The 19825-nt window shown below is 41.8% G+C and overlaps 1 protein-coding gene across 1 annotated transcript; it reads right to left on the reverse strand.

Moving 5' to 3' along the window:
- Nucleotides 1-677: 677 nt before the first annotated feature.
- Nucleotides 678-18650, reverse strand: SLC10A2 (solute carrier family 10 member 2). Its single transcript, XM_060129092.1, has 6 exons — nt 18274-18650; nt 11362-11480; nt 7064-7152; nt 5696-5871; nt 3365-3522; nt 678-835 (listed from the first exon to the last, which is right to left on the reverse strand). Exons 1-6 carry the CDS (start codon nt 18648-18650, stop codon nt 678-680), a joined length of 1077 nt encoding a protein of 358 aa, XP_059985075.1.
- Between the last annotated feature and the right edge of the window lie 1175 nt (nt 18651-19825).

The following is a 19825-nucleotide window of genomic DNA, read 5'->3' on the forward strand; positions in this document are numbered from 1 at the left end:
TTACCCGCTACTTTTGCACACCTAATTGACTCTTTCTTGCATTGCAAGCAAGTTTTTGTTATCTGTGCTTTTCCATGTATTTCCCATGATCTCCTATGGAATGGAGTTCACCCACTAGAGCAGTCGAGTTTCTTCCAATACTTCTGTCTTTGTGTCTTCCACCACCTCCCTGCTCTATGTTGCCTACTGTGGGAGCTTTGCATGAACCAAATGGCTGTCATAGTAGCCAGTGTCACACAGGCAAGCCTAGAGGAAGTCTCTCTCCAGGGCTTGAAGAGCAGCCAAATTCAAGCCATTTGAAAGAATTCTGTTTTTCCTAAAAAGGTCAAGTGGGCATCATTGGACTCCCACGTCAGAGCAACGCTTATACAAAACCCTTGACGAGTTATGGGCTTGATTCTAATTTGGTTATTAAATTCTCAGTGTTTCTTATGTTGGGTTTAGTCTGAGGTTTGAGGATATTTTGGGGGCATATTCAAAGACAGAATATATATATATATGTATATATGTATATATGTATAAATATTTGTCACATTAAGGATTTGGATCACCAGTCACATGGTACCAAAACCAATACATGAATTCAGTTCAAACTTAAATTTTCTCCTTAACGTTTTTTCTGCCAAATATCCCATCAAAACAAATAATTAAATATTGTTATAGCTGATGCGTGTTCTTTAGAATTTTTCCTTTTGGTCCACTGGTGTGTGCTTTTCATCTGGTTGAAATCCTTCATTCTCCTTTTGGAATGATGACTCAGGGACTGGTTCATTGCCTTTGCCCTCTGGAAGTTCCATATTGTTTTTTCTGTAATATTTCTTGTATGCTATATAGACTAGAAAACAATACACAGCAGGTTAAGCGAATTTCATAATAATAAGCTGCAAACTTACTTTGGACAGTGATTATAATCTATGTCTCAAAAAGCAGTTGGCATTTTCTGTGGGCTGGAGGCTACTTAGAGAGCGTGATCACCATTCTTAGTTCCATGATCGCTCATGGTAAGAGGGGTGACTGCACTTCAGAAGGACCTAGCACACAGTTAAGGGCTATTTGCTCCCCTGATTTCTGCAGGCATAAGTCCTGTAGGTGGTACTCACCAATAACAACAACAGCAGACGTTTATTCTGTCCCTACTGTCTCCCAGTTATGCACTAGTCCTCAATAATATGCTACAAGCTAAGGGGTGTTGTCAGGACCTTGGTCTACTGGTCTGTGTTGGAGGACTTGAGCTGGAATAACTCTCTCCCAGCCTTCACTCTGTCTTTCCTATGATGGGGGAGCCTTGGCTGATGGGTGATTCTTCCATGAAGCTGCTAGTCTCTGGTGGCAGCCATTTCTCAGCATATATTTGAGGTCAGCTCACACCTGGACAGACTGGCCTGCAGTTGATGTGTGTATGCGTGTGCTACATGCACATGTAGGAAGCAGTGGAGAGGGACGGTATTACCAAGCCCATGTGGTCGTTGTTTTGAGCCATATTTTTTAATTAAACTTTATCTATAATAAAAGGGCTATTTTGTTATCTAAATATCTGATTCTTTTTTCTTCTACTTCTCATCTGGTTCCAAAGTCTACAGGGGAAAAGAAAGTATTATTTATTGGCACCTTCAGTTCCCAATACCTCACACTTAAAATTGGTATAATAATACTGTCTATCTCATAGGGCAATTGTGAGATAAAATGGTAAAGGGCCTAGCACAGCCCTGCGAGAGTAGTAAGTGCTCAGTAAACAGTAACTCTTGTGATGATACACAGCTGAGAGAGACAATAGCCTGCTTCCAAGGTCTTAATATGTCAAGGTCAATATCCCCTTGGTTGGTCTCTGCCCTTCTACTAATGTATTACTTTTGAAGCCACTGAGCTATTGACTCTATTGAATTGAGCTTGTGGTTAATTACAATATCCCAACACTTTTATTATAAACTGTTTTGAGCCGGGAATCCCTCAACTTATCACTGATTTTATTTAACCAAACTATTTATTTCCCTCCCTTCCTTCTTCCCTTCCTTCTTTCCTTTTCTTGTCCCCCAAAGTATTTAGACTTCTAATCCTTACACCAAAATATGTTTCCCGGCATTGCATATCCTTGTTTTCATTCTTGCTGCTAAAACTGTGGGAAAATACAAGAGCAATACTATTGCCCACTTTTCCATTATTCCTTCAGCTTATCTACTAATCCCTTTTGAATTAGTTATTTAACTAGTAAATCTATGTAATTGTCCTATCACCAATCTACTTTCTCTGGTTTGGCTAGTAGACACCACTAGTATTATTTGGGAAAATCCCACAGTGTACCAAACCTGGTACATCTCCATCATACAGGTAAACAAGGTAATTAGGCCGTGGAGCCCTCCCTCCTGTGCCAGTGATAAGTCAGTGGAACGTTTCTAATGGGTCCAGAGGGTCCTGTACTGGAAAGGACAACTCTGCTTCGAGAATGACATTCAAGATGATAGCACAGAGAGTGATTAACTCCTATGGGCCAGTTAAACATCTGTTGGAGCTAAGTGAAAAACCAAACCTCAGCCTATACAAAACTGTACCTCTGGTCATTGTGTCACTTAAGAGTCACATTATTTTTTCATTCACTTTCACTATACAATCCTCATTAAAATGCCACTAAGCTTTAAGAGGAAGTTTCTTTATTAAACCAACCCCCCCCCCAAATCCCCAGAATTTGAAAATAAAGGTCAAATATGACCAGTACTTAGAAAACAAAATATAAAGAAAAGTTTCAAGTAGGTGAAAGCCAGCAGGTGGCAGGGGCTAATGGATCAAAGCTATATGCTACATTAGAGTGAAATTAAAAATCAAGTTGGCTATTCTTAGTACTTGAAATAAAGAACATGTTTGCTTCAACTATTTCAATTGTATGGTCATTATAAAAATATATATATACACACATATATGCACATACATACATGTCTTCCAATATAACTTAGCCTGATAAACATCCCTTGTATACTACTTTTCTGATAAATATCCTACATATATACTAAGCATATCAAGATGATGATTTGAGAAAAATGACCAGTTCAGGGTTCCTGGAAGCAGGTAGGAAGGCACACTATAAAATGGTCCTAACAGGTTAATATGCTCCTTAATTACTGAGAAAAAGAAAGTCAGTGGAGAGAATCAACCTCCCTTACTTTTCACTTAAAAATACCCTTTGCTAGAACGTTTTGGTAAGATTATAATTTTTTTCATCAGCAGTCGGGAAGTCGTGATAATATTATCGGTGGCCTTTCCCACCTGTTGATTTCACTACCAGAAAAAGGGAATTAAAAAATGCCGTACTAGCAACTCCAGGATTTCTCAAAGAAGCACATCACAATGAAATGTGATGATCAGTGTTCCTTACGTGCTAAGAATATTGCTGCCATGATGAGCTGGAAGATGCTGTAGATGAGTGGGAAGGTGAATGTGAGGTTGAGCTCCTCGGTAGTGAAGGAGAGCTGGACGATGGTGGAGCACAGCTGTGTATTCTGCATCCCTGTTTCCAGAGCAACTGTTCGACACCTGAAAGAAATGTTCCGAGAACCTATGTTTTCATTGGTTTGTTTGGGGTGTACTTGTTTTGCTTTGTTATTGTATAACATTAAAAGCAGATATGTATGTGTTAGCATATGGTATTTGTCTTTCTTCTTCTGACTTAGTTCACTCTGTATGACAGACATGAAGAACCTAGGGGTAAGACAGGAATAAAGACACAGACCTACTAGAGAATGGACTTGAGGATATGGGGAGGGGGGAAGGGTAAGCTGTGACAAAGCGAGAGAGTGGCATGGACATATATACACTACCAAACGTAAAATAGATAGCTAGTGGGAAGCAGCCGCATGGCACAGGGATATCGGCTCGGTGCTTTGTGACAGCCTGGAGGGGTGGGATAGGGAGGGTGGGAGGGAGGGAGACGCAAGAGGGAAGAGATATGGGAACATATGTATATGTATAGCTGATTCACTTTGTTACAAAGCAGAAACTAACACACCAATGTAAAGCAATTATACTCCAATAAAGATGTTTAAAAAAAAAAAAGCAGATATGAACGTAGAAAACTTACCCTTACCAAAGGGGATAGCGGGGGGTGGGGAGGGATAAAGTAGGAGTTTGGGATTAATAGATACACAAACTATATATAAAATAGGTGAACAGCAAGGGGACCTACTGTCTAGAACAGGGAGCTATATTCAATATCTCGTAATAACCTATAAAGGAAAAGAATCTGAAAAATAATATGCATATGTGTATAACGATCACTTTGCTGTACACTTGAATCTAACACAACATTGTCAATTAAGCCTCAATTTAAAAAAATATTTACTCCGGAAAAAAAGCAGATATGAGAACAAGTACATGTGTATGTGCGTATACATGTATCTGTTTTTAATGTATGTATTCACTATATAGTTTTATTTATATTAAACAAATATGTAACTCATTAACATATTATTAGATAATACATTATAATATAAATAAATGTTTTACCACTTTTTCTCTACATACACATAGATAAAATCTTGCTCTAGTCACCCTTATGATCATTATGATAATGAGAAAATGGACATAAACCTCTACAAAAGTTAAAAAGCTTTATGTAAACAAAAGCCACTGTTACTGTTTTCTCCTTTTCAAATTAAAAAAATTGGGGATTATAATATTTTCTTGTCCAGAGGAACAAGGAACACCAATTAACTTATTTTGCCCTCTGAGCAGTGGAAGTATCTGTGTCATCTATTTCTATATGTGCATATATACACAGAGATTATTTATATTATATTTAGTATATGGATAGCATTTATTAATAAGCAATATATCCTTATTAAATACAATATTGATTAAATATTTCTTTATAAAATAAAATTAAATGTTGATTCTGATGCTCTAGTCAGAGAGGAAAGCCCATACACGCTAAAACAAGTTCTGATACCCAGCGCTTTGTGGATCATGAGTGCATCCTGTTTCTGGCCTGAGGAACCCTTGTGGATCACAAGGCCAACCTGGGTGCTTCGGCTGAAGTCACTTTGTTTGGAGAATAAGGACGCGTGACAATGGAAGAGGCCAACTTGCACCTGGGGGAATGGTCCAGGAGGATCTGAACAGAGGCAGTCAGTGTTTTCTTTCTGGGGGACTTGCATAATTTAGGGATGAATGAGTCTGTATAGAATGATGTATTCAGAAATAGGGTAATGTTATTACAGGTGAGAAACTTTGAATCTGCATCAGTATGTACAGCTGTTGTAGGTTGAATTGTATTTTCCCAAATGCATATGCTGAAGTCCTAACCCTCAGTACCTCAGATTGTGCCCTTGTTTGGAAATAGGGTCACTAAAGATACGATTAGTTAAGACAAGGTGATTCAGATGCACCCTAATTCAATATGACTGGTGTCCTTATAAAAAGGGGAAGTTTGGACACAGAGACATGCACAGAAGGAAGGCAATGTGGAGAGAAATAGCTAGAAGATGGTCATCTACCAGCCAAGGAGAGAGGCTGGAACGGATCCCCTTTATCCCTCCGAAAGGGCCAATCCTGCTGACATTGATTTTGGACATCTAGCCTCCAGAACTGGGAGACACATTTCTGTTGTTTAAACCACTGTTTGTGGTGCTTTGTTACAGCAGCCCTAGCAAACAAATACAGCAGCTATTACAGAAGAAGATTCCTAGTCTGATTTACCAAAACACCATACCTGTGCCAGGACTGACCAGCTATTCTGGCCAGAAAAAACCCTAGGGAGTAACCGGCCAAGGGAAATAGGGTTCCTATAACCCAGAGTTTGGGCTCAATGATCCAGGCACTCTGGTACAGTACTCCTCCGACCACAGCTATGAGCACAATAAGCAAGATGCCTGTGATGGACCCAACCTGCAAGAAAGACACAAGCAGATGCAGCAATCGTGAGGCAATGCAAATCCAAATATTCTTGTCAGAGAAGAAGCCTAAGCATCTCTTTCTCTCTGGGAAAGTGAGAATAAGTGACCTTTCTGTGTAACCCTTGCCCGACGGCCGCGGTAGACCCACCAGAAGTGCTGGGGCTTTTCCCACGGTTTAATCTTTAAGAAGCTTAACAGGACCAATTGAGAGTCCGTACTCAGCCTGAAGAAGATGTTCTAGTTGCAAATTATCCTTGTCAGAGAGGAAGAAAACCCACTCCAATAAGAACTAGAAGAGCTGGCTTCCAGATTCAAGTCCTCCTGCCTGCCTTCCTTAGGTCAATCATGAAACCTCTCTGAGTCTTAGATGTTTCATCTGTAATTGAGGATGAAATCTTACCTGAGTCACATTTTATGATTGTTATGATAATGAGAAAATGGAGATAAAATTCTATAAAAGTTAAAAAGGCATGGACAAACAAAACACTGTTATTGCTTTCTCCTTTTCACATTAAAAAAAAATCGGGGATGTTAACATTTTTTTTTCTGGTCCAGAGAAACAGAGGACACCAAGTGCCTTATTTTGCCCCCATGAGAAGTGGAATCTATCCATGTCTATATTTGTCTATATCATCTATATTGTCTATCTCCATCAGGTGGCTAGAATATAGTTGGTAAAACGGAATGAATTGTTGCTAATTATGTATATCATCATTTATATATATAGTTATATATTATTATTTTTATGTATATATAAATGTGTATATAAAATCTACCAATTGCCAGGTACAGATGGCCATATAGATACAGGGATAAGAAAGATACGATTTCTTTTCTAAGACAGCTGTCTAGATATATTTTATAATACAAACCCACATAACAGAGATAAAAGCAAAGTGCCGTCGGTGTACAGAGTAGAATAAAACCAAGAGGTAAAGTTTGAATTGGGAATCTCAAAGCGCGGATAGAAACTTGCCCCGTGGTTGTGGTAAGACAATTCCTGTCTTACCCCTAGGTTCAAGGGTGTTCTAGAAGAGTGGGCTGCATGTCTAATAACTTTAAGACCCTCTAGAAGGGGCTTTATAATACAGTGAGAAAAACCAGTTCAGTAGATGGAGAGACCCATCGCTGCAGTGCACACTCTGGGCCACTTGACCATGCTGCCTGTGGCATGGGACACTTACCTTAAGTATGATCTTGGCTTTATCGGGCCATCTGTGATTAATAAACATTCCAATGGAAACAGGAGCAATAAGAGCCACCAAAGATATACCTGCAGGTGACAGAGGGCAATTTGATCAACAGAATACAGCACAGGAAAGAGCAAAGCAAGAGTAAGCGGCCCCAAAAACGTTTAGGAGGTAGATCAGGCTGCCTTCCTGAATACACTAAATAATTTAAAAAACAACCCACCCCCCAAACTCTGCTTCTTTACCTACTCCAGTAAATAATTCAGTATTTCTGGTGGAAAATTGATATATCGATGATATAAGTCCTTTCCCTAAATCCTGGATTAATTTTTTTTAAGAGTTCTTTATGCTGCCAATCAATATCTTTTAGTTTCAATTTGTCAGAATCTTGGCTTATGTGGCCTTGGGATCTTGATATCCTAGGAAAAATACCTTTTCAAAGTATGTGTATGTGTGTGTGTGTGTGTGTGTGTGTGTGTGTGTGCGTGTGTGCGCGCGCGTGTATTCTTGGGGTGTACAAAGATGATATTTAACATCTGTCTGTTACTTCACGGTAGTAGAAATAAAAGAAAAAAGTTCAAAATTCTCCAGGCATCCTGTGGCTAATGACTTCCGGTTAAGACTGGGGTGATTCAAATCTGCAGCAGAGAAGTGAAAGAATAGGTTGCAAAAGCGTGCTTTAAATTTTCCATGAGATAATATATGTGTAATTATAATTCTTTGCAGGAATGTGCTCACCCAGCCAGATAAAAGAGTCATACTTCAGTTTCTCTGCGTTAAACTTACTGCTGTTCCTGTGACCTGTGGTTTGTTTCTCCATGTTGTTTAACACTCATTTGTCCGATGGCTGCTTTTATATAATATGGCACCAAACAACTTCTAACTTCTCACAGGCTGTTTCTTTTTCAAACATCCTTTTAAAGTAGTAGGAGAAAGTGGAATTGAAGAATGAAACTCTGAGAGTGGTGGTGGTCTGGTATTGGAGTACATTGAACTAGGACTGGGAAATGGATTCTAGATTCCAGGCCTGTAGATATCAATTTAGAATGAATATAATAGTGATGAAGACATAATGTCTTTGTAGCCTTCTGGCCCTCCTGGGGATAGAAGGGTCTGCAATTACTTTTTCCCAGAAATTACTCAATGGGATTAAGTAATAGCTAAGGGTACCAAGAGCAGGAAAAGAAAAAAAGAAATTTAGGGATGAAAGAGTAAGGAGAAAATGGTGGGATAAAGGAAATGCAAAAGGTCACTGATGGATGTACTGGTCAGAGCCCACAGAAGAATCCCCTTTGGGTATCCTTACATCCTGCTACTTTGGGAGGAGACTTCCTCCTCTGGGTGTCCAGACTATTCCCTGAATGGATGTTTGTAGGCCTTAAAGGAAAGCCGTCTTGATACAAATTGGTTGCACTGCATTCGCTTAAATCTGGGTGCCAATACTGCGATTGGAATGTGAGTGCGGTTAGGTTTTGGTAATGTATTTGTCATGTGTTGGATCTGTGCAAAGGCAGCCCAGCCCGTGTTCGGCCCCTCTCTGCTGAGTCGTAATCTCTTGGGGGCAGCCCAAGGCTACCAGATAGACACACAAGCAGGACCAGTGGCCAAAGGTAATGGCAGAATTGCATTTCCCCTCTTGACCAGATGAGACCGGATAAAGATTTTCCGGGACTCAACGTTGGCTGGAAAAGACACTCTTTGCCCTTCATCCCACTCAGAGTGTGTGACTCCCACCTGGAATTCTTTACTCTCCAGAGGCCTAGAGATTTGTGTTTCTTATTCCCCACGTGCCTGAGCTCTCTGTGGCAAATGCCTGTCCTTTGAGACGAGAGAGCATCGCTTACAGTTGCACTGTTCGAACCATAGCTTGGTCTGTAATCAAGGTTACACGGCAGGTACAGGAGGGAAGAAAGGGACAAAGAAAAAAGAAGAAAAGCGAGTGGGAAACAGAGTCATGGGGTAGAACTTGGAGCCAGACAGACTCGGAGCTGAACCTTATTCGCAAACTGTGAGAACCAGGTGAATCATTTAAGCCTCCCAGCCTCAGTTTCCTCATTTGTGAAGTGGCCAGAATTATGTCTAATGCATGGTGCAGTTGTGAGAATCAGATGGGGAAGTGGATACACGGGTTGTGGTCCTAGACATGCAGGGGATGGAAGAGGTAGCATGGGAGCTTTCTGCAGTGTTTGCAGTGGTACCAGCTGTGCAAGCTGCCTCCCTCCTCCATCCAGATGTCACCATCTGAAGGGGCTCAGGGGGTGTTTATTGAATCATCAGAACGTGATGAGCACCGTACGGAAACTGGGCCCAATAGGCCGGCCAACGGAGCAGAGTGGAGAGCAGGCCGAGGGTTATTTCCAGCTCCCTGGTCATCTTGGACAAATTAAACACATACCCCGAGCCTTACTTAATTGCCTCATTGAAAAGTATCAAAAACATCTTATGAATTAATCAGGTTGTGTGTTTTCTACATTAAAGGGTAGCAAGATGGTTAGGTTGGAAAAAGGACAAGGACAAAATGGTGACTAAGCAGAGTTAATACTTTTGCTTTTTCAAACTCTCATTTTAAAACTTTTTATCTTTTCCTCTTCACTTCTCTCCCCTTCTGTTTTCTTTTTTCTTTTCTTTTTGCCCTTTATGCCTTGTAGGATGACCTTTTCCTCCTTTCAGGTACTAATGACTCACTTTCTCTTCTTTTCAAAATGTATTCACATTGAAGAAGGTGCTATCAGTCATTCACACTGTAGTTAGAATTTCCCAATATCGCCATGGGGCATTTTCCAGGAGGGAATGACTATAAGAGGAGACTATTTTAAGGCTTACATTTTTTTCTTCAACAACAAATAATATAGAATTAAAACTCCTCATTCAGCAGACACATTCTGTGAGAGGCCTACAGTGCACACCACTCAAGCAAACTGCGCTCTTTTCCTTGAAGGAAGGTGTCCTCCCAGGGAGCAGGCTGAGAGTTGAGCAGCATGAGGCACAGGCAGGTGGCTGTACAGGGTCACCCTAAAGCCTGCTTGCAGGAGATGACATCTGATAGGAAGGAGCTCCCTGTGGTCTGTAGAAGGACCACGTGAGGAGAAATCCCACACTGAACAAGGGGTGCCAAAAAGGACCACTTTTTTGTATGTGTGGGGAGGATGTCTAATGGCCATGGTAGGAATAGAGTAGACTCTGTGTGAGAAAATGTTGCAAAACAGATTGTCCCCCGTGAGTGTTCCAGAGTTTGTTCTAACTCAGTTGTGTAGAGCCGAATCATGTTTTTATCACAGAAACAGTTTTTCTTAGAAATGGAAGCCATCCAGTCCAGCTTCCCATGTCAACAGGAATCCTGTTTACAAACATCTTTCTGAGGCACTGTTCAGTCTTTGCTCACATGTTCCCTTCCACGGGACCCCTGCACCTCTTTGAGGCAGCCCATCAGGGAGACACTGGTCTGCAAGGTCAGCTGAAAAAAGACTGTTTAGCATGTCAAGTAGCTGGCCATTGGTACTGAGGTACTAGTTCACTTACATCTCATCTTTGATGACCGTGGTTCTAGCAGATGCTTGGTTTGGGTAGACCAGGAACTATCTTGTCCTGCCCTTGACCCCATGTTCCACCAATGACTTAACCTCCCACCAATATCTGTTCTCCCAGAAACAGGAAATAAAGCCCTTTGGGGCTGGGGGTGACCATCTGGGAGCTGAGTGGAGACAGAGATATAACTTGCACATTTGACTCCCAGGGCCTGGTACACAAGCTGGGCCAGTAGATCAACTTCTGAATCACGACGTGGTTCCCAGTGGAGGGTTATAAATAGTGTGTTTCTCATGGAACTCACTATTTATATGTGGAGGGTTCTCATGGCCATTGCTTACCGGGTGCCCTATTTTGAAACCATAAATAGAATGCTTTTTGTATTTGTTCAATATGAGTGTTCCGGAGCGCCCTGGACCCGTTGCGCCCTGGGATAAGGGAAGGACAGAGACTCCTGTGCGTCGGCAGCCCCAGCCTCCTCAGGTCCACACGGCTGTGCACGGGGGTCCATTCCGTCAGCCCCCTCCCTGGTGATTTCAGTGGAGGACAAAACCAGTTCTCCCACGGCGTCAAGCTTTAGAATTCACATTCGGCCAATCCTCATTCAAAGGCAGGCGAGACTTGTCCTGAAATCCTAACTGGGCACAAACTACTGCTGGTGCGAGAAGTAAGGTCTAGCTGGGTCTGAGCCTGGCCTGAGGATCTACCCAGAGACAAGCAGAGGAGAGGAGGGCCGGGTTAAGCAATCTGGTGGAGGAATGACTTACCTATTTTATCATAGGGAATTATGATTATCCCAGAGTCGACCCACATTTTGGTATAGATTAAGAGGCACAGCGGCATCATCCCCAGGGCAAGCAGCGTGGAGCATGTGGTCATGCTGATGCTGAAAGGAAACGGGCAGGGTGATACAGCCAACTGGGTTTTCTACGGGAGAGGTTGTTTCATTTTTCGGTGCGTGATTAGAAAGTCCTGCCAAAGACCCTCCGCCGGCAGCACCATCCGGTCCGATGGACAGAAATACACATGTACCCTGGTCTGTGCAGGGCCACACCGGGGAAAAGATGGTGAGATCTGTATTTCGTGTCTTTCTACTTTGTCTTGTGCCACCCCTCCCTCCCCATTGGTTCTCAAGGATCAGAGAAGATATTTTGTGACTGTATAAACTCATTGTTAAAGCAAGGTACAAGGTGCTTGGACATGCCACCCTTCGAACCTCCAATCAGAGAACAGCAAACACATTTATACCCGCCAAGACGGCAGGGGCTTTGCTGTGTCTGCTCAGGATGAGACGGGCCTCCGTGGCCCCTGGAGGAGAATGCACGTCCAAGGGAGGAAGCCTCAATGTCTTTCCTTAAAGCAGACAAATTATTCCCCTAATGCCTGAAGCTTGAGAGAAGGAGAGGAAGCTGACTTCAAAAACCAAGGAAAACATGCAAGCAGGCAGGGTGGGCCTGGGTTCTAGTTCTGCTAAGAAATTTAGCAGATGGTGCCCAGTAACACCAGGGTCTGGTAGCGCTCCTCCTGAAGCATCAGTGTTTGAGTGAGTGGACACGGTTGAGCAAGTGGACTTTGGCTTTGGAGTGGAGGGCATGGAATGATGCTATTTTTAGCACTACTGCAGTGGATGGAGGAGAGGTTTTGGGTAGCGGGTCTTTTGGTCCCTGAAAAGTGCCCTGTGTATGGGGGCATATTCTCTTCCTGGGAAACAGAGCCCTTAAACGGCTGGGCCAGACACTGGCTGGCTTGGAAGCAGGCGTGGCCACGTTTATGACTATGGGTAATTTACTTGAGTTCCCTTTGCCAGTTTCCTTATCTGTGAAATGAAGAAAATCATAATCATCACTACCTCATAGGCTGTGAGGACTGAGGGACCCAATGAGTCCAGTACTTAGAATAACGCAAGGCGCTCATTAAAAGCCAGTTAACTGTAACCCTAACCCTAACCCTAACCCTATCCAGCCATTGTGTGTGTGTGTGTGTCTCTGTTGTGTTTCAGCATAATACAGAATCAGGAAGCTAGAGAGATTTTTCTGAAAGGCCCTTTCTCTAATAGCCGTAGCACTATCAGAGTAGTAAGTTCTTAAAGGAATTGTATGTGGACTTCAAGGAAATATTAAGTTATTTACAACACCTGCCTCCCCTCCGGAAAAACAACCCAAAACCACAAACCACCCTACACATTGCTAAGGAAAACAGCTGGAGGTGAGGAAGCTTGTTTCATTGCATCTAACTAAGCAGTTTTGGCAAAATGAAGGATGGGGTGGTGGTTATCCGGCGGCTTACCTTGCATAATAATCATTTTTTTAAAAACAAGAATGAAGTCGCTTAAGACATGTTTAAAGGATTTAGAAAAAAATACTTGTCTTAGTAGAGCTAAAATTGTGTAACAATAACCAGTGCTGGGGATGTATGTAAAGCGTTGCCAAGAAGTTCGATCTGTTATGGTGACACGTTAACTTAATTTAGATATGCAATAGGATGCTAAAGGCAGAGTTCCGCACCAGAATAATAAGTTAATTTGTTACGAATAGTGCTTTGTCCTACTTATAAGTAAGATCCTGGAGTTTGATTTTCCCCTCTCTCTCTTCCTTTGCCATTCTCTTTTTCATCTTTTATTTAAAGAAATAAATTAGGATGGATTTAAAGTTATCCCCATAATAAAATTACTTTTATTCCAGTGCATCCAATATGCTTTCCAGAGTGGAGATGATGGGATGGGGGTGGAGAAGGGGGCAGTGTTCATTACCTGCATCACAATGAAGAGCTGGCTGACCATTTTTTGTTTTAAACCATGAGAACAACTGTTAGAAGGAAGTCTGCTCCTCCCCTTGTTTTTCTTTCAAATTTCCTTCTGAAAGCTTCAATTCTGTCTCATTGCTAAGACAACTTATGAAGTTGTGTCCTGGCTTGAGTTTGGCAAGAATGGTTCCTTAAAGCCCACGAGAAGCGACAAAACAGGAGTTGGAGAAGGGAGTGGTTCAGATTTAGTGGCCACCTTGACCATGAGATGCTGCAGAGAGGCAAGAGAAAAGATGGCCAGAGCCACTCAAAATGAGATGAAAACCAACTCAGATAAACGATTTTAAGGAACAATGTAGGAGAATAAATTAGCAAGGAAAAATCATTTTACATAAAAAATTTGAAGTTCTACAAAGAGCAAAGATGTCAACAATGGAAACACTATACCCTGCATTTATATTGGAATAAGAGAAAACATCAGAAAAAAATCTCTTGGTTTAAATTCTTTCCTTAGTCCTATTCATTGCCAGGGAGAATAGTTTTCCTTCTTTTTTCTTTTCGGAAGCAATAAATGAGAATTCAGTGAATGTTGAGGAATTTGGTGAAGTCCGTGATAAGGAATGCAAAGATTATAATCATATTAGAAATGAAACACCAAGTTTGAAAGATCAAAAGAAGTGTATACAGGTGGGGCTAGAAGGCGGAGACATGATGATCGTTAGAAATAGTGTTGAACAGAGGTTAAGAGTCCGGACAGGGCTAAGTGAATAGGTCTGGATTCCGATTCTGACTCTCACGTGTACTGACTATGACCTCTGTCAAGGATAGGAGCCTTAATTTTATCATCTATTAAATGCAGAAAATAATAGTACTAACCTCAGAGGATTAGTTTGAGGATTAAAATACACCTAGAGGACTTATACTGTGAGTGGCCCCTAACAGTGTCCACTAAATGTTAGCTAGTAAATAAAAAGAAATGCTGCAGAGCAAAACAAAGCTTGGTTCCTCTGAGGGAAAATAAAGGGGAATTCAAATAGTGTTGGATTAATTCTTAGATTAGAGAGGAGCTGGACATTTGTGTCATTGAAATGGGAAGAACTGCTTTGAATTTGTGATAAGCCAGAGGGTCAGGGATTTTGCACAACTAAAATAACAGTGAACACAAAGTTGGAAGATGAAAAATGTAACAACATTTGGCAAAAGAACAAAGGTTGTAGTAAGAAAACTTAGAAACTCTTAAATCTAGAAAATAATCAAAGGGAGTGTAGACAGTGCATAGCAGTGAAGGAATTGGGGGAACCTGAAGAAAGGATGCAGAGGCAGGGATTCCCCAAAGAAGAAGTCAGAGAAAGGAAAATGGATTCCACATGTAAGCGATATCATATGATATTTGTCTTTCAGTGTCTGACTTACTTCGCTCAGTATGACAATCTCTAGAAAGGATTCAAATGAACTTATTTATGAAAAAGAAGTAGAGTCATGGATGTAGAAAACAAACTTAGGGTTACCAGGGGTTAAGGGGTTGGGGAGGGATAAATTGGGAGATCGGGACTGACATATCCACACGAGTATATATAAAATAGATAACTAATAGGGACCTACTGTGTAGTACAGGGAACTCCACTCAATCCTCTGTATGGGAAGAGAATCCAAAGAAAAAAAGTGGATATATGTGTGTGTATAACTGATTCACTTTGCTGTACACCTTAAACTAACACAACATTGTAAATCAACTCTACTCCAACAAAAATTTAAAAAAATAAAGAAAGGAAAATCCTTGTGTGGTGTGACCGAGGCCATTGCTAAAGAAAGGAAACATTAAAAAATGGGGAGTCTTTGGGTATACAGAAGACACAAGGGGGTGGAAGCCTCTGTGTTTGTTCCCCAAACTGTGGGCCACCAGCAAATTCACCTGAGAGCACCACCTTCCTTTCTCCCTGAGACATTTTTTTCATAACGCGCCCACGGCAGAGCTAGAACAGGTGAAAATACTTGTTCACGGATCAGATTCCCACAACTTTCTAGGCTGGAGTGGTCTAAGAAGGAGCTGAAATATTACTTGCTGTATTACAATGAGCAAGGATTCCATTAGTAAGGTCTGCTTTTTTGGTGTGTGTGTGTGTGTGTGTGTGTGTGTGTGTGTGTGTGTGTGTGTGTGTGTGTGTGTGTGTGTGTGTGTGTGTGTGTGTGTGTGTGTGTGTGTGTGTGTGTGTGTGTGTGTGTGTGTGTGTGTGTGTGTGTGTGTGTGTTGAAGTCACCAGAGACTGCAGAATGCAATGGTTTCCCAGGTTTGGGAAGAGATGACAGCGTGAAGGGGAGATGATTCAGTTTCTCCCAGGAACCACATCCAGGAAGTTAAAGCCAGATGGAGTTGTTTTGCCGGTGTTATATGGTATCTGCTCAACTAGTGCAGATACCTGTTGGTATAAACAGTCATGTCTTCGCTGCCATTGCTAGAGTTCAAGTGGAAATGGAGAAGGTAAAGTTCCAAGAGGACAGAATCGGAAATATAAAGGGTAGATAAAATTGTATCTACATAAATGATCATGAGACTTTAGTTATCCACTGCTCACTCCAGAAGAATAAAAAGTGTTGGAAAACTGTTTCCCAATAGCTGAGGTGTCACTTTCTTAATTTGCTCTGAAGAAATATTTCAACAGTTTTTCCTCTAACATATGCAATGCATAATGTCATGATCTTCCTAGAGGCATAATTTAACGTCCTTTCAGTGATCATGGGTTATCGTTATTACTTGTTCCACTAAAATGTGGTGATGTCTTCTGGGTGATACGCTTACAGAGCTGTGTGTCCCTAAAATAGTGATGCAGAGCTGCTGTGCTTTCTGACTTAGCTTCTTCTCTTTGGAGGCGTTTTGATCTTTTCCTTTGCAGTCAGGCTTTTGGGGCCACTGGCTGCTGTGGGACATAGGCCTGCCCCTTCTAACGACTTGCTCCACCCTACTTCTTGTTTTTCATCCTCTGTGCTGGGAAAAAGTTTTAGAGCTTTACAATCGGGAGAGTAAGTGGGTGCTGTGTGAGGAACGTCTATGAGATGAAGAATGATTTACTTTGGGTGTGCAGAGTCTTTCACTGGGTCTTGTTTGAGTTCCGGATAGGTGAAGTTGCTAGAGAGGTGATGACTGCACTGGATGTGTGCTGGTGTTGTTTACAAGACAAGGGAGATCTGTGGAGTGCACACTTTCTAGAATGAAAATTAATAATTTTCAGTGGCACGTGTCCCATTAGAGGAGCTGCTGAAGGATTCACCTATACTGGTTCAGCTGGGGGTTTTCCACCAAGGTTTCAAATTCTAATTCTGGTTCTTACGTCTTACAGGCATTGTTATGTGAGGGAGATAAGATTACATAATCATCTCCTGTTTCCAGAGAAACAAGATTTCCTTAAAACCACAGGAAAGTGTAACTTGGAGTTTTTAGGTTAGGTTTTTACAGTTTCAGCCCCCGGAAGGGAATCTGCCCCAGTAGCTGCTCAGCTCAGCATCACACACACTTTTCTGTCTTACAGAATGATGACACGTGTGGCATTTCGTGGAGGCACAAGACTCTCCTGTTTTCTTAAAAAGTTACAAATATTATGTAAAAGATGTTTGGTGGCAAAGTCCTGTATTCAGTTCAGTTCACTCCCCTCAACTTGCCTGTAGCATTTTAACCCTGTGCTTTCACCCAGGTCACACCAAGTTGAAATCTAGCAAGGCCTTATCTCTGTAGGGTGGTTCACAGATTAACTAAACCTAAAGCGCACTTGCCATCCTTTGCTCCTCACAAGACTTTCCTTAGAAAAAAAATCTATTGCAAGGAAGAGATGGTATTTCCTTATGGGAGAGAGATGTCACGTGAAGGTATATCGTTTGTATGGCTTTTCTAAAGCTTCTGGAGAAATCCTCACCAGCCGGGCTCAGGTGGCAGGCTTCCAGTTGCCCACTAGGCACTGGATCAACCTGGAATCCAGTCTGACATTTTGCTCTGGTTACATTTCTACACATGAGCTTCTTGCTTCGGAGTGTTATAACGTGATGCACAGAGCCCATTGCCTACTGTACAGTATTTAATAAGCACTCGTTACACTGACACCTGGCAGGTTTGCAGAAAGGCATACCTTTCACAGGAAATGAGGAATGGTGAGGGAAGGAAAAAGACATTTGTCTACTCAACTTGCAGCGTTAAAATTCTTGGTGTCCTTGCATTACTGCTTTGTCTTATTCCTATTACTTTTTTTTTTTTTTCCAATGCTAGTTCAGCCTGGCACAGGATGAATTGGGCAAGCATTGCAATTTAGATTACTCTGTGGGAAGCAGAGAAACCATTTTCTGTTTATTTTATAGGAAGGTAAGCATAATTTTAAAAAAGCTGTTGTAGAGGTTTTCTTTTCTTTTCTTTTCTTTTTTTTTGTTTAATGCCAGTAGAAGTGAAGCAAATGTACAAAATCTTTCTTACACCTTATACCAAGAAAAAGCTTGTCCAAAAAACTGGCTGTGCTTGGCCATTGTCTCATCCTAGGGTCTAACTTTTAATGAACAACTTAGTTTCACGATTGCATTCAAAGCTCCTGATCACCACAAAGAAAGTGTTTCTTGTTTTTCTTTTTTTCTGATACCAACAAGGAAAACTTTCTCAGCTGCAGCTTGTGGCTTGGAAAGGATTTCTTTTTTGAAAAACTTTGACTTTTTTCCCAAAGAGAAACAGCAATTATACAACTCCTTGTTAACTGAGATTTTAAAACGCAAACACAAAAGAGAACCCCTAAATTCGCAGAGCTAAGCAGCTGCATAGGAAGGCGAGTAAAGGCATTTCGTCTCCTGTTTCAATTCTTAGCTGGACCCTAGATCAGTGGCAGATCAGACGGCCATTCACAACGCCACAGGCTTCTGAGAAGATTAATTCAAGGTGATTGCAGTACTGGGAGGTTTAGATATCTTACCTCAGGTCCATGTCGCCATCAACCCAATAGGCCAAGATGTTGGAGGTGGTTCCTCCCGGACAGCATCCCATGATGAGCACCACTACAGCTTGGATGGGGAGGATGTCAAAGGTCACTGAGAGGACGAATCCTGTGAGGGGCATGATTCCAAACTGACAGAGGAAGCCAACACATATGCCCCATGGCCGCTTTATGTGCCCTAGGAATTTCTCGATTTCCACATTGCATCCCATGGAGAACATCACCAGAGACAACAGGATGGTCAAGACCGTGCTCAGGACCACACTTAGAGTGGTGTTGAAATCATCCTCCGGCAGCACACAGGACGCGCCATCGCAGACTGTTGCGTTGGCCAAACAGACCGTTGAATTATTCATTGCTGGCTTTTCTGCTCAAATTCTCACAGAAGTCCACAGAAGCGCTTGTCCTCTACTCCTCACTAGATGAGGACTGTCTACTCCAACTGCATCAAACTTTTAAACCCTTTTTAAACATATGTCACCTGGTGTCTCCTTCAAAAGCCACCTCAGAGAGGCAATAAAAAACAATAAATGCTAGTATGTCAGTTTCGAGAGGTAACCTTACAACACAGCACAAATTATGGATCATAAAAGTCCTGCCAAATTATTGGTCCAGACAGAGAATTCTAATTAATCATTTATTGACATGATAATGAACTGTGCCATATAAAAAGAGCTGTGTTAATGTTTAATGCTGGGAAGCTTTGTTCAATAATCTCAGTTAAATAACGCTTAAAATCAACTCCGACTACTACAGAACATTGTAGGGGTTAAGCCGCAGGAAAGCATCTCCTTGCAATGGGGGCGACTGGGTCCTGAGAAGTCCAGTGCCTTGTGACAAATCAAATTGCCGATTAGTATCAGACTCTGAGCTGGAACCCAGGCCATCAATTTACTCCCCTACTAGTTTTCCTACTGTATTATTCTGTCTGTGTGTATTGGTCTGTAGTGTGCATAAAGAATATTTACGTTTGAGAAACTTGTAGGGTTTTGATGCAAACCTATGGGAGAGTAGCATGCAGGAGGGTAGGATGCTTTCTGTACTGTCTGGTGGGAAGGCGGCCAGGAAAGCCCCCCTCAGTTACTTACACACACAATTATGTATGTGTTGCCATGGTAACAAAGTGCTGCATAGCAAGAGACAATACAATTATTTGGAGGGATGAACCTCAGAGGATTAGGTCAAAGTGATGGGAGCTCTTTGTGCTTGACATCAGGAATGGAAATTAGAAATTTTTTTTGTGGTGGGGGGGGGGAATCTGAGGTTCCAAGGGAGGTTGATTTCTGTGCATGTCAAATGGTCAAACGTATTATGAGCAGAAAGCTGTCCTCAGCATATAAGGAAGATAAAAAAGAAGTAGAGGAGAGATTCTTCCTATTCTTAGGAGTTTATAATCCAATTTTTGGGTCAGGATGCGGCATAAGAATAAAATTGAATATTTGGGGCTCCCCTGGTGGCGCAGTGGTTAAGAGTCCGCCGCCGATGCAGGGGACACGGGTTCGTGCCCTGGTCCGGGAAGATCCCACATGCC

The sequence above is a fragment of the Lagenorhynchus albirostris genome, chromosome 18, assembly GCF_949774975.1.
Source record: "Lagenorhynchus albirostris chromosome 18, mLagAlb1.1, whole genome shotgun sequence".
Lineage (NCBI taxonomy): Eukaryota > Metazoa > Chordata > Mammalia > Artiodactyla > Delphinidae > Lagenorhynchus > Lagenorhynchus albirostris.